At 36.7% G+C, this 15,602-nt stretch overlaps 1 protein-coding gene across 1 annotated transcript in view; it reads right to left on the minus strand.

Annotated features, from left to right (window-relative positions):
* The window catches only part of SLC49A4 (solute carrier family 49 member 4), a 141,904-nt gene that overhangs the window by 108,275 nt on the left and 18,027 nt on the right, over positions 1-15,602 (minus strand). The window contains exon 2 of the mRNA XM_072613790.1: positions 10,875-10,971. Coding sequence (XP_072469891.1) covers positions 10,875-10,971 — 97 coding nt within the window. The remainder of the gene's footprint in view (positions 1-10,874; positions 10,972-15,602) is intronic.

The following is a 15,602-nucleotide window of genomic DNA, read 5'->3' on the forward strand; positions in this document are numbered from 1 at the left end:
GAAATGATATCACATACAGTAAATGTACGATTGGAAAAAGAAGTAGATTAGCACATGCCAGCAACAAAAGACATACAGTTAATCTCTTTAGTATTAAAAGGCCTTAAAGCATAGCCTCCAGTACAAAGGGTAGATATCTTACAGAGAGGTAAGGATGGGTTACAATCTGAAACACTAGAAAACATGAACAAAACAGACAAGAACATGGATCCACTGAAATAGTGAAATATTTCTGTTATCTATTTTATTTTAATTTCTATTTATGATAGCATGAGAAAGTTGTTATTGTGTTTGTCCTTTGTTCTCAAAGATGTCCACGACATCAACATGATGACATGGCTTGCAGTTGACTTTGATTTGAGTGAGGGAGGGCTGTGCAAGGTCACCAACCTCACTTTTTTCTCCTGAGCCATCTGGGTCCAGTGGCCTGATATTCTTCAGAACGACTGGAAGTGGCCCAGGATGCAATGTGAGACCTTGGCCCTTGCAGGCCAAGGTCTTATCACATTCTCACTTTGAGTGAGATACATCCATTCAATGAATAGGCTTCTTTAAGTTGCTCAAGGGACGGCCTCTTTAATAATAATAATAAAAAAAAAATGAACTAGGAGAAGAAGACCTAAATAATCCCTTGGGTTCCTGGGTAAGAGAGAAATAGTTACTATTTAGTTATTACATTACAACTTACTTCATAAGTTGTCATCATGTCAGCATGAGAAAGTACACTTTTAGGAAATGAAGAAGACACTGTTAGATAATTTTAATCAACATTCTATATGCTGACATCCGTATCCCAAATGGAGGTTATTTTTTGAGTGAAACAATTTAGTCAAAGTCTATCAAAAAAACTTGGCATTTATATAGCATATTGAGGTTTGTGAAACTTTACACTTATTTAACTTGAGATACAGATATTGTTACCTGGTTTTACAAATGAGAAAACTGAATCTCATAGAGTTTAAGTGACTTGCCTATGTTCATACAACTAGTTAATAATCTGAACTTAGGTCCCGCCTGATACTAAGTACAGCACTGTTACCACTGTAACACACTGTTTCTAAATAATTGTCTCTGAGGACTAAGGTATGCTGGCTGCCCTTTGACCTACCCTCTTTACCTTCACCAATTCTATATCAAAAGGAAAATAACCATTTATTTAGTACCTAGTATGTACCAAAAATGCTGGATTTTACAAACATTATCTCATTTGATCCCCACAGCATCCTGTAAAGTAGGTGCTATTGTCCTCATTTTACAGTTGAGGAAACTGAAGTAGACAGGAGGTTAAGTGACTTGCCTAGGGTCACAAGGCTAATATATGTTCCTGATTTTAGGTCCAGTCCTATTTAATGTACTACCTAGTGGCCTGTAGAATTTGATTTGATGCTACAATTTTGATTCTAGAAAGAACCAAAATTAAATTGTATGATGGGATTCTTTTCTTTTGAGAAAAATTGTGACATTTTTACTTTTTTTAGTCCATTAGAACAAGGGATTATTTAGGTAGTTTAAAAGAGCACAAAGATTAAGAAGGAAATAGAGACACTGTATTGATGCAGTGCTTTGCTGGCTCAAATAACAATTCAAAGTTACATAATTTCTAGTCTTTGCAATTTCCTGGCAGCAGCCCTCTTCTGACCATCTGTAATGGTAATTTAAATGGGAAGATCTTTCCTATTTATTAATAAGCCCATGTGACCTACCTAAATCCCATGGAAGCCTAAGTTCCATGGTGAGAGGAGCTTGCTGAAGGGGTGGAACAGGAAGGTGGAGCAGAACTGGAAGGAAGTTGGTGAGAGCAGTGAGGGAGGAGAAGACACAGGGCAAGCAGGCACAGCTAAGCTCCTGAGTGTTTGTTAGTTTGTGGGAAGACTTGGGAATATTCGTCTTTGTCCTCGGCAGCGTTAATGCGTATTGACTTGTTACTATGACAAATTTGGCTTTCAGGTATTGGGATTTGGCTTTCTGGTGTCTGAATAAATATTTTTCTTCTGCCTTCTATATGGAGAGTCTGCTATACTTTGTGATTCAGAATTATGCTGGCATAGTCACCTTCGGTGCTATGAGCATTGCCTGGGCAATACACCCTCTCAGAAGCTGTGATCCAGCTGCTAATTCCTCTCTTCAGTTGATTCAAACCCTTACACAGTGGCCTGAGTTTGCTTCTAACTTCTCCTTTTAAGAGGATTGCCAAGTAGTCTACTGGCAAAGTAAATGGACCTTCCTGGATCTACTTTCTTCCATCACTAACGTTGTCTCACACAAGGATCAAGATACAGTGGATTTTTCTGCCCAAAGACAAGAAACATCATTTGAAGTACAACACTTTGTCATTTTGTCTTATAGTGCAAAGGACTATAAGCAAAAAGACCACCAAAAATGCAGGTTACATCCAAACATCAGTTACAGAGGATGAAGAGGTAGAAAAATTCTAGAAAAACTTGATGAAATGCTCAAAGTAAGCCTATGTACTCAGTGGTACATATGAAGGAGGCATGGAGAAGATGGCAATAGATATGTTGAACAATATAATTCAGGTTTAAGAAATGAAAGAGGTCAAAGGCTTGTAGACCAGTAGAAGCCTAATGTTGACTATTTTCTTCAAGAAAAGTCAGAAAATACTGGATATAATGAGCACCAAATACTCTTACACATAAAAATAAGTTGATGGTATCACAACAGATTAAAAGGAAAGATTGGCTAATGACATGAGAGCCTTATAAGAAAGCATCTGTCTATGTGTGGTCAGACCACAAATAGAGCACAGGTCAAAATCGACATCAAATTAAATGAAAGGATGTAGATGAGAAGACATTGTGTGTATCATTATAATAGCTTTGATGACACTTTTCAAATAAATCAAAGCTAAAAAACTGGAAAATGGAAAAAGCCAAAGATATTTATTCTGAATATCAACATTTCTTGCCAATGTTTCAGTGATGTAAAGGAGTAACTAAAACAAGGCCCACTATAGTCAGTAAACATTTTCTTTCCATCCTAAGCTGAGAAACATTAATGCAAGTAGGACAGTGGGAATATAGAGTACTAAAAATTTCATCTCAAAAAAGAGCAAAGAATAGTGTTGGCGAAAGCAAGGATAAAGAAAGTTTCACATGGGACCAAAATGCCATTTCATCCTAAATATATCTCGATTAAAAAAAAAGTAGAACAGCAAATAGGTGGAACAAGCAACAGAGTTATCTATTTTTCTGGAATGATCAATTTCAATCATTAATGATGGTAGAACTACCACATTTAAGCCTCAGCCCCCAATGTGCTATAGGGAGAAGTAGAAATGCCACTTAAGAAAAAGTTAGGAAGACAAAGTTAGTTGTACCTAAGCATAAACACTGGAAATTGGTGCCTGTGGTTATATAAGCTTGAAAGCATTGACAGACTGTTTGATAAGTTAGTTGAGGCAAGAGAAAATATACCCCCAAACTGGAAAAATCATGGATGACTGAGACGATACCAATTATATGCCTTTCTCATTTTTATAAAGTCTTTATGAGAAAGATATATATATATATATATATATATATATATAGAGAGAGAGAGAGAGAGAGAGAGAGAGAGAGAGAGAGAGAGAGAGAGAATCTTTAATGAAAACATGAAAAATGGTTAGGCAAGTAGTTTTTTATAGCAGACCACATCTTTATAGTCACACAACTGACTGAAATGTGCAGAGAATACAAGACTCCAAATGATTTATTGTTTATTGATTACAAAAAGCATTTAAAGTCAGTATGAAGTCTTAAAGCCTTTCCCCCAACAAGGAGTATCATGCATTTTTTAAAAGCATACAGAATTCCTTGACAAATGAACCACAGATAACTGTTCAATGCTACTTTGATTATTATACCAACTGAGGCATGAAATAGGAAGATGCATGTAAAATGAAGCCATTCACTACCATCATAGAGAATTTTCCACTAACGTTCAATGGAAGAGGGATTCTCTATAGATAGTGAGGTCCTTCAGGGCATCCTGCTTGCTCCTGAAATTATAGTGACTGCATCAAATCTGGAACACCACCATAACTCCTAAGTTAGATTTACAATTACTGAAGTGACTGGGCTATCAATTCATACTGGAAAAGCTAGATGAAAGAAAACTGTCCAGATTAGGACATGTAGCTAGATGACCAGTCTACTGAAACAGTACATCAGCATATCTGGACAGATATTGCAGAGGAACAGACCTGAATTAGTGGAAGAAATCATACTGGGTTGCATTTGGGAAACTGTGTCATGCTTTTAATGATCCCAAGCTATGACTCAACACAAAAACTCACCTTTTTAAATTCTAAAATACTCTTGAAGCATTAAGCTTCAAAAGCTTTTGTTGCAGTTAATGTATATATTGTTTTCTTGGCTCTGCTTCTATCATTAAGTGTGATTTCACACAAATCTTTCCATACTTCTCTGTATTCATCATATGTGTCATTTCTTATAGCATAGTAATATTTTATTACATTCAAGTACCAAAATTTGTTTAACTATTTCTCAATCAAGGGGCATCAGACAGCATCTTTAAAATAACAAGCTTTGCCTAGTCAAATAGTTTTGATGGAAAAAATATCCCTTTCCAGTAAATGAATAAATGAAAGGCCATTTTTAAGGGCTTATTATTTGCCAGGACCCTGTCTAAGAATACAAATAACAAAAAGAGACAGTGTCTGACCTCAAGGAACTGCGTTTGGGTATATAAAGAGCATGTTCTTATCAATCAGTGATAATCAAGTGCTTATCATTTACAATGGTAAAACCACTGTTGTAGTGTTATGATAACCGTAAGACATTATTAAGACAGAGTGGCTATTTAAAGCAGCTGTCTGGTAAAGAACCACAACTACAGGCAAGCTCAAGAAAAGTAAAAAAGAAAAAATATTCCTTATGTATTTCCCAAATTTAGAAAGCAAATTACATGTTTTCTTCACATTTATATCTGTACTCCAAGCATTTGATGAATACATCTTCTTCCCAATTTTCCCCCTTGCCTCCCACCTCATGAGAACTTAAAAAGACTCATTTGGAATCTACCCCATTTTTTTCCTAAGAAGACCAGACAAATGAAGCTATTAAATTCAAGATAAGCTTTCATCTCCTAAAGAACATATGACCAAGAGTATATGAATAGATTAAGAAAAAAGAATAAGAGAAAAGAAAGAAATTAAAACATTCAATAATCATATAGGGGAAGAAATGTCCTAAACCACTAACAAGAGAAATGCAAACTTTAAAAGTCTTAAGGTTTCACTTCACATCCTGCAAACTGGCAAATACGATAAAAGACAGAAATAATCAATGCTGTAGGGTCATGAGAAGACATGCATACATCACTGGTGGAGCTGCAAAGTAGTTGAACCATTATAGAAAACAAAGAAAAGTCACTAAACTACATATGTCCTTTGACCCCATGATCCCACAATCAGGCTTATATATCCTAAGGAAGTTAAAGGCAGAAGCAACAAAATGTAACAAAATATTCATAGAACAGCTTTTACGGTACCAGAAACTGGAAACAAAGTTAAGGCTTTGTATATAAAGATACTGGAACATCATTGTGCCACAAGAAATTATGAATATAAAAAATTCCAAGAAGCATGAAAAAGATGTATATGTGTATGAACTGATGAAGAGAGAAGGAAACAGAAGCAAAGAAACAAACACGGTGACTATGATAATTTAAAGGGAAAAAAACAAAAAAACCCTAGATGAGTTCAGATAAAGCACAATTATCAGTCTTGGTCCTGGAAGATCTAAGATTCTCTCTTCACAGAAGACTACAGGTACAGAGTAATGAATATTCTGTTGGACAAGGTCATTTTTTGCTTAACTGTTTTTCTTGCCTTGAAGGTAGGGAGGGGTAGATAAGGGAATAAGTATTTATATTGTACTAACTTAGTGCCAGGCATGGTACTTAGTATTTTAACAATATCTCATTTGATCCTTACAACCACCCGCAAAGGTAGGTGCTATTGTTATCCCCATTTTACAGCTGAGGAAGCTGAGGCAGACAGAGTTGTTAAGTGACTTGTCCAAGGTCACATACCTAGTAAATATCTGAGATTCTTAATGGGAAGAGCTCTGTGGGGGGAGGAGGTATAGCAGATGACTGAGGTATAAAAAAAGGACAGAAATTAAACTTAAAAAACATTTATAAGACATCATTGTTTGATGATTGAGGGTAATGTTTTTAAAGTAATTCTCCACAGTTTAAAGGATTTATATTCTAGGATTAGCCTGAAGTACTTTGGGGAATCTAAGCTTTACATATTTAACTGGAACAGGTTTAGTTCTTGAATGTACAAATTTCTCAATTTTGCCACAAAAAAAGCAGCATTTTTATACTATGGAAAATAATAGGATATGCATGTCATTCTTACGCTAAGCTCTCTTCTCTTGTTGTAATTACTGGGAGGTGAGGAGAGACATTAATTTATTCTTTTTAAAGGAAAATTTATAAATTAAAATGAACTTAGATATAATTTAGAATCTTTTACCCTGAAGAGGGCTTTAAGCATATTAAGAGTTATGACAACCAGAACCACTATGGTGAAATAGGAAGAAGCAGTACAGCCTAGCTCCCCCAACAAACCCTGACCAGAGGACTGAGGCGTCAAACAGAGATTGACCACCAGCTGGGGGCTGCCCAAGGCCCACAGCATGGCTAGTCCAGCAGCACAACTGCTTTGAAATCCGAGTCCTTCAACTAGATCACAGACATTAAGGCCAACTACCATATACTGGAGAACCACCTATGGGCAAATACACAGCTGACTGCCTAGACATTCTGGAGTTTGAAAGTACAGTCAGAAAGTCAGACAGTGCCCTTGATATGACTACATCTAAATAAACCTGTGGAAAGATTTCAGCTCCCTGCTTCAGGCCACCCCTATGATCCTTGAAAACACGTAGTACTCGATACCTAAAGAACAAAGCAGCAGCACCCTAGACAAGACATACGGGGCACCCCAAGAGTCATGTGCAGAGCCTAGTCCTAATACAAAGTCCCAATCTAGGAAATGAGGCTGCAAGAATGAGTAAAGTAAAAGATAAAGAGCAATTAGCATGCCAGGTAGCCCCAAAACATAAACCTGTAAGAGAATAATTTCAAAATACCTATAAACAAAAGCTCAAAAACAAACAGCTCGGCCACAAGATCAAATACAATTCTTAGAAGAAATGAAATAAGAGTTTAATAAATATTATAAATGAAATGAATAAGAGAAAAGAAGTAGAAAAGAAATGAGAGCTGTGGAGCAAAGCCTTGGAAAAAGAATTAACACTTTAGTGTAAGAGGCACCAAAAACATTACCCTAGTGGCAGACTCCTTAAAAATTAGAATGGTCCAAGGATCCAAGACAACTATTATTTTCACTTGCTTTACATTTCTATTCATGGTCTTATTTCCTTTTGATCTGTTTCTTCTTCCACAACTGTGATAAATATGGAAAGATGTTTTACATAACAGCACATGTATAAACTATATCAAACTGCCTACCATTATCGGAAGAGGAGAGGGAAGAGGCAGAAGGAGGGAGAAAAATTTGGGACTCAAAATCCTGTAAAAATGAATGCTAAAATTTTTCTTATTATGTAATTAGGGAAAAAAAATAAAATATTATTAAAAAATTAGAGTACCCCAAAACAGAAGTTATGACTCTAGAGGACCCTAAGAGTTACTAGAACTAGGCTGCTGGATTTTTGGAAAAAATATGGTCTATCAACTTTTGGGCTAGAAGAGCATCTGTCACAACTGATGGATGTACCATGTACTCTCCCAGGAGGCTGTTTTTCAGCCACTTATTCTTTTATTTTCTCTTTAATTTTTTAGAAACTGGGACACATTATTATGACTTCAATTTCCATTTCTCTGCAGGTACACTGGGGCAATCAATGAATCATTTATTAAACACCTACGTTCTAGACAATGTGGATATAAATAGAAAAACAAATAATCAGGCCACTCTAGTGACACTTTGGTTCTAAAAGGACAAATGAAGAGCTTTAGTTCTTTAAGTACAGAACCAATACTTACCAATTAGGGATAATACAAATCACAGAAAACTCCATGATGATTCACCACTAATTTTAATGAAGGCCATCAATCAACTATTAGGAGTAAAAAATATTAAATATAAAAAATACCAAGAGTATGTCCATTTGGCTCTGCGCTGGATTGATCTTATGACAAAGGAAATGATGTCATGGTCATTAATCCACTAAACTAAGCTACTGGTTCATGGATCACAGGGCTAGTCCTCTTTATATTGGGTTAATACAATTTCCAGCCAGGAGTTCCTACAAATGTCACTTCAGAACTCTGCAGTAAGCAGGCCCAGCTCTCACTCTGTACTATTCCCTTGTGGCATCCTTCACTGACATGCTTTTCATAAAGCCAGAATACACAATGGCATGGCATCAGTCGGGGCTCAAATCTGTGCTGTAGACTCCACTGCTCAGTTTACCTTCAAGGAATCGTGGCATCTTCTACTGGGACATCTGACAATATTTAGTACTTGGCAGAACAGGGAGATTCTTATTTTTCAACAGCTCAAGATCCTTTGTATTACTTATGGACTCCATGTATAAGAAAAGAGATGGCCTGTCCACTTAGTATTTCTATCTCCTTTCACTTGCTTATGGTATTCCTAATGGAGAGGGCACAATAAAGTGATTAAATTCTCTGTGACCTTTTAGGTATCTGACTGAAAGAATGAAATCTGGGATAAATGAATAGTTCAGGAAGACAATGCTTGTCCACCTCAATACTTTGAGGAAGAGGATCCTGTATACTTATGTAGCTAAAAGTACACTGGGCATGGGAGTCAGAGGACCAGCATTTGAGTCCCAGCTTACTCTCACTAGCTGTGTAATCTTGTGTGGTTTCCTCACCTGCAAAATGAAGAAGATAATAGCACCTACCTCACAGGGTTATTAAGGGGATCAAATGAGGTAATTTGTAGCAGATAGAGCTTGGACTTGGAGTCGGGAAGACTGTACTTCAAATATGGCCTCAGACACTTACTAGCTTTGTGAGCCTGAACAAACCACTTACTTTCTCCTTCAGTTTCTTCATCTATAAAATGGGGATAATAACAGCACCTACCTCACACATTTGTTGTGAAGTTCAAATGAGATAATATTTGTAAAGTACTTAGCACAGTGCCTAGCACATATCAGATGCCTAATAAATGCTTGTTAAACTTTTTAAATAAAAAATTCAAGTGTTTTGCACACCTTACTACTACTATATAAATACTGTTATTATTACAGGGAAGAGTCAAAACCTCAGAAAGCTCCAAGCAGAGTTTGCCAAAGATCCAAGAGACTGGACTGATGCTTCAGTGGTAGTCTAATACAAAGTGGAAGCTTTTATACCTGGTCCTTACACTGGCAAGTCTAAACATAGGTAAGTTTATTTCTTTTAAATTTCTCAGGTTAGAGCCTGGGTAATCCTACATTATAAAGTGACTGCCAGGTCTCTATCATGTGTTTCTGTTTCCCTAAGATTTAGATCCTTTGAAATCTGAAAGATCTACTATTGAATGTTCTGGGTTATCTGCTCGTTCTAGCTCTCCCCCCAAGCAAGGTTCACAACATAACCACATATGAAAGAATCCTAAGTGAAAATTACTCTAGAAAAGGAGTTCTTAACCTTGGATGTCCTTGAAAGACATATGAAGCCTATGAATGTCTTATTGCTGAGTCGTTTCAGTTGTGTCTGACTCTTTGTGACTCTTCACGGCAAAGATACTGGAGTGGTTTGCCATTTCCTTCTCCAGTTTATTTTACAGGTGTAGAAACTGAGGTAAACAGCATTAAGTTAAATAAATGCCCAGTGCACCACCTATCTACCCTTTATGTTCCATGAATCCCAATAAAGATCCTAATATTAATATACTAATAGCTACCCCATGCACTACTTAGAATGTTTTCAAATGCATGAAATCAAGTGTGTGGGGTCACAAAGGAAGCCAATCACAATGATATACAGTTATCAAAATATTTTTTAAAAACAAATTCAAGGACTCTAGGTTAAGAATCCCTGCTCTAAAAAAGAAACATTTTCAATGGTTTACCTCAAAAGACCTATTAGCGCACTTAAAACCAACAATGAACAAAAATTGCTGTTCCAATTACAACCCTTCAGATGAATCTCTATGTGTGTCTGTCTAAGAGAAGGCTGCAGTGTGAATTGTATGGAAGTTCTAATAGTCATAAAATGAAGTCTTCATTTATAAGTGCTCTTTCTTTATAGTGCCTTTTACATATGAATTGAATATATTCTATTCCTCCTTTCCACTTATCAGTGACTTATTCTCTCTCATCCCTTTAACTGACTTATCTGCTCCTAGCAATGCTGTCTCTAATTTCTCTTAATCTCCTTCTTAGCAAGCACACCATAGGTAATTCGGTGCCACACATAATAAAAAAGAGCAGAAAATATGTATATTCATTGGTACTTTTAAATAATATATTTTTGTACTTATATCTGAATAGGGACAGTATGAGAATTAGCACTATATCAGACAAAATAATGTCACCATACTTAACTTAAACTGCTTTGGAAAGATATCTAGTTTTTCACTCAAATCCAAACTGGTTTTAGTTCTTCCTTTTAAGATACCAAAATTTAAACTCAGAATTTCCCAAACTGGACACATGCTTTTAACAACAAACTGAGTGGTTTGCTATTTTTAAACACTAAAATAACAAACCCTGCTAAAAGTAGATAAGGAATTTAAGTGCTACTATATACAACAGAGCCCTCTACTGATACTCTCACAAAGAAAAAAAATCATAAAAGAAGCTGACTAGCAACAAAGTTAAAAAAATGAATTTTAAAAATTAAACTACAGAATTTACCTTTTTTTAATCACTAAGTCTGATGATACAGGTATGCATCTTAGACCTGTTCCCAAAACCATAAGAAAGGATGTCAGCAGCACAGTTACCCGGAGACCTAAAACACAAAATATTCTGAATTATTTATCACTTTTTAATCACATTACCAACAAATTGTCCAAATGATATCCTACAAACACATCATGAAGATCTTTAATTCAAAAATTTTTAGTGATTCTCCACCCCCTGCAAATAAATTTTCCAGTCTAATTTTAAAACTCTATTTTGAAAAGGACATTAGTCCACTATGGTGTTACCCTGGAATTCTTGTATAAGTGGAACAGCAAAAACTGAATGATTTCTAAATCCTCATTAAAGAAACAAGAAGGGAGGTAGGTACTCCACGGAATCAATAATCTATTCCCTCTCCTCCTTCCTGGTCCTACTGAGGTCCTAGAGCTTATCAGTCATTCTACTGAAGAGAACATGAAAGCCCTATTTGACCCCTGCAATACTACCTGCTGATTCATACTATAAAGCCCCAATCACCTGCTTCTGAGTTTCTTAGTTGGACAGTTTCCAGTGCCTTCATTGAAGAGTTTTGTTCTCTGAGCCCCAAATAAATTCCTAAAGAGCCTCCTACTTTCTCCAGTCACATCCCACCTCCAGGGTAACCTTTAAGAAGTAAGTAAGCAGTTCTCTCCCCCCCAACCATGCCCGTCAAAACCAGAGTATTGTAGAAAATGACCCTAGGAGACCTACTTACTTCTTCTGAATAGGGTGTTGTCCTGTTAGATTAAGGGGCCCCTAAAGATCTGAAAAAATTCAAGAAACCAATCCAGAAGTCACTGTCCCATAGTTACCTAAAGAATAGATCTCTCAGACCTCTTGATGGGTCCTTCAGACACACATAGTATAGTGGAAAGAACAATGGATAAAGTAAATGTGGGTTCAAATCTTTCAATTTATCACCTGTATTACTTTGAGAAAGGAACTTTAAAACTCTTTGGGCCTCAGCTTCTCCAACGGCATAATGAGATGGTTTTCTCTATTTAGGGCTGGTTGTTTCTTGTTCTAAATACTAGGAGCCTATAATTCTAATAAAGATGATGTAGTTCTGGGGTCAGGGAACCTAGGTTCATATTTTCCTTCTGATATTCATTCCTTTTGTGATTTGGCCAAGCCACTTAACCTCCCTAGGCTTCAATTTCTTCATCTGTAAACTGAGTGTGGGTTGGACCAAGATGGCTTCTGAGATCCCTTTGCAGCTCTAGAACAAATCTATGACTTTGAGAATTGTCTCTAATCCTGAAGAGGGCTACTGATCTCCGGTTACTAGTATGAAGTTAAAGAACAATAGTTCTTTAACTATAAAGCATTTTCTCCTCCAATACTGGGTGGGAGAAAGTGCTACCCCCACTCTCACTTTACAGAGGAGGAAACCAGGACTCTGAGGGGTTAAACAAGTAGCTCAGGTGTTCTATTTCTCAAACGTCCTACTGGTCATTCCAACAATTTCTTATTTTACTTTCAGTCACCCCCATGCCTCAGGCACCTCTAGAATATTTCCAGGCTCTTGGATCAGAACCTTTTCTTTCTTGTATGTTGTTCCTAGGATTATAAATGTTCAGGTTCCTCTCAGAATCCTTAGCTTACTTCAAGGTGCAGATGAGGTATCACCTTCTGCCTCTGTGATACCTTCCCTGATTCCTGCCCCACCAAAAAAGGGTCCGATTTCTCCTCATCCTTGAATAAAAGTATATTTCCTTATTTGTATGTATGCTATATCACACTGCCAAAACGTAAACTCTCTGAAGACAGAACCTGTTTCATTTCTGTCTTTTTATCCTCAGTGGACATAACAGTGTTTTGCATATATAGTTAGTGGCCAATAAATGTTTGCCAAGTTGAACTTCTGTCATTTCTGCATACTCCTTATCCCCCAGCCCCTACTGGACATTATTACTCAGTCTCTTCCTATCTTAATCACCATAACTCATTTGTATCTATCATAACAGGACCAGATAACATATCATAATTATAAATTGCTTAGCACAGTACTTTTACCTATTGAGTTTTTTTGTTTTATCACTGTATCCCTAAGCCTAACATAGTTCTTGAGCATGTTAAGCACATAATGTTTACTAGATCTGCTGATGTGACATAAGATTTCTTAAAAGAAAAAACAAAACCATAACTTTTTTCAATGATCCCTTAATTACTAACATCAAATGAAGCATAAAACAGGATGACTTATATTCACTTCTTGGTGTGGCAGCCCACCACAAAGTAGTTCAACATCTGTGGTTTCTATTAACAAAAGCAACTAATTAGCATTAGTCAGAGATCTATTTTGAGGGTTTCTGGATGTGTTCTATACAGAATGGTATAAGCGGAAGAGCAGCTTCTTCAGGAAAAAGAAAACTTTGGTGGTAAAGAACAGTGTGTGTGCGTGTGCGTGTGCGTGTGTGTAACAAAAATGCAGAGAGAAACAAACCAGAAATAGCTCCTTTACTTCTATGTTTCTTCCATGGGTTATCCCCCTCCTGAAGACCAAGGTCCTTATGAAGGCACCAGCTTATTCCACTTCCCCAAATGCAAGAACTGAATCCAAGAAAGCAGAAAGTACCTTGTTTCAAACTGAGCTCTGGGAGGTAATGACTGATTCAGTAAGATTTACCCTAAGCAAATCACTTCCAACTTTCTGGGCTTCACTTTCCCCATTTGTAAAATAAAAATAAGACTGGATGACAGGTAAGGTCTCCTCCCTTCTAGCTATATAATTCTGTGCTTTTAAGTTGACCACTGTAGCTCTTGTTCCAAGTCCTCCAAAATAGTCCTAGCAAAATTAAAAAAAAAAATTCTTAAGTTCAATTTTATTCATAGGGAAAGGCAGGGTTTGAGAGAAAAGTTTCTGGGGAACGGAAAAGTTGACCCAGAAAAATTACTGAAGAATCTGCTTAGCATAGCTCCCAGGACAAACCTTCCATTTTTAGGCCTGACCATTAGTTTCACTTCTTCTTCTTCAAGTTTGTCATCTCAAAAAATCATTAAAGAAACAGTAAGTTACCTCCCATAAATCACTCATTCAATAAGGAAACACCATATGTGGATATGTCTCAGGTTAGATGGGAGAAAGATGAGAATGGGACTGTTGGGAGTGGGGCCCTGGGAAACTGTGAAGAGGTGGTTCATTTACTCATATTGACCACATTTTTGGTCAAAGTTCATTAGCACTCATTTAAGTCTTAAAAGTGATGACTATTTTGGACCATGCGTTGCACAATTTTATGAGTTGACTGTGCATCTACATTAGGGACAAGCATGGCAGAGTAGAAGAGCAGCAGAGGAGGATGAAAACTATAATGTAGCATTTACTGAGTCAACATCCTTTTGTAGAGATGTATCAAAGGACGGTAGTTCCAAAACGTGCCTTATTTACATAAAATCTATAATACAATATAGTTAAGACATTGGTAATAAATATCACTCCATTTAAAAAAGTTCGAAATTTATCTGGATGTAAATATTTTCAACGTTTGAGACTGAATTCCAGGCATTTTTAATGAATGTAAGAAACTAAAATTATTACTGATTTGTGAGGGCAGTCTGCTCAAGGTCAAGGCATATAATATCAGCATATCCTGTATCACACCTGTTAGTTACCTCTGTGTTTAACCAGTTTTACTAAGAACAAGGACTCTAATGTTAAATAAATGGTCTCCTCAGAAGCACCACCACCTAGTACATGGGAATCCATGGGTACCTTTCAAAGGAACCCCAATCTGCCCAGAAATTTGCTCTTCCTCCGAAGTACCAAAAGCTCCTGGGTGGACAAGAATGATCATGCATATTCATTCAATAACCACAGTCCTGCTAATTAGTTGAGGCTCCTGAAAGTTCACCCCAGAGACACAGTTAAAATTGGGTAGCTCTGAAATGTACAGGAAACAAGTCTTCATTCAGCTAATTCACAAAACGGTCTTTCAGTTGGTACTAAAATAAGGCCCAATTAAGGCTCAGTTTAAGTACTGAAATGTTGCTGTCACTAGATTACCAGATGGTGAACTACACCTGGGCCCAATCCTGAATCATTAGTGGTGTTATGGGACCATACTGACTTAATTCTAAAATTCAGTATTATCTATGTTTTATTGTATTTTTTACTTATTTTGTTAACTATTTCCCAATTTACATTTTAGTCCGGTTCAATCCCATACAACCCAAAGGCAATGTGTTTGACACCTCTGCTCTACACAACTGCCAAGATCCTGCTAATGCGTTCCAAAAATCATTTCAACTGTATGTAGCCTGGTGGAGTCAAGCATTCACCTAGTTCTGTTCTGTTACTGAGAAGGATAAGGGTATGTGTTCATCCTAGCTTTTATGTCTGGGCTGTGCTGTAGGTCTACTTTATCTATTCTTGGGTTTGTCAAATGCTAGGATGGCCTGCAGGAAATCAAAGGTCAGAATGAGGAAAGGAAACAAAAACAAGCAAAGGGCAGAAGGCCAAAAACACACAGGTAGAATAAAGAATAAAAAGGAGATATATTAGAAAATAAGGTGATAAGTTAAAAAGTCAGGAAGGTGGCTTTAAAAAATAAACACAGAAACGTACAGGAATTAGAGGTCGGAAGAAAGCAGTGAAATTAGTACTTTAGCAAACAACCTGAGCAACAGACACAGAGGTAACCTCCCATCTCACTTAAGAAAACACTAATCAGTTTCCTGACAAAAGCCAAATCCAGG

This window comes from Notamacropus eugenii, chromosome 5 (assembly GCF_028372415.1).
Source record: "Notamacropus eugenii isolate mMacEug1 chromosome 5, mMacEug1.pri_v2, whole genome shotgun sequence".
NCBI lineage: Eukaryota > Metazoa > Chordata > Mammalia > Diprotodontia > Macropodidae > Notamacropus > Notamacropus eugenii.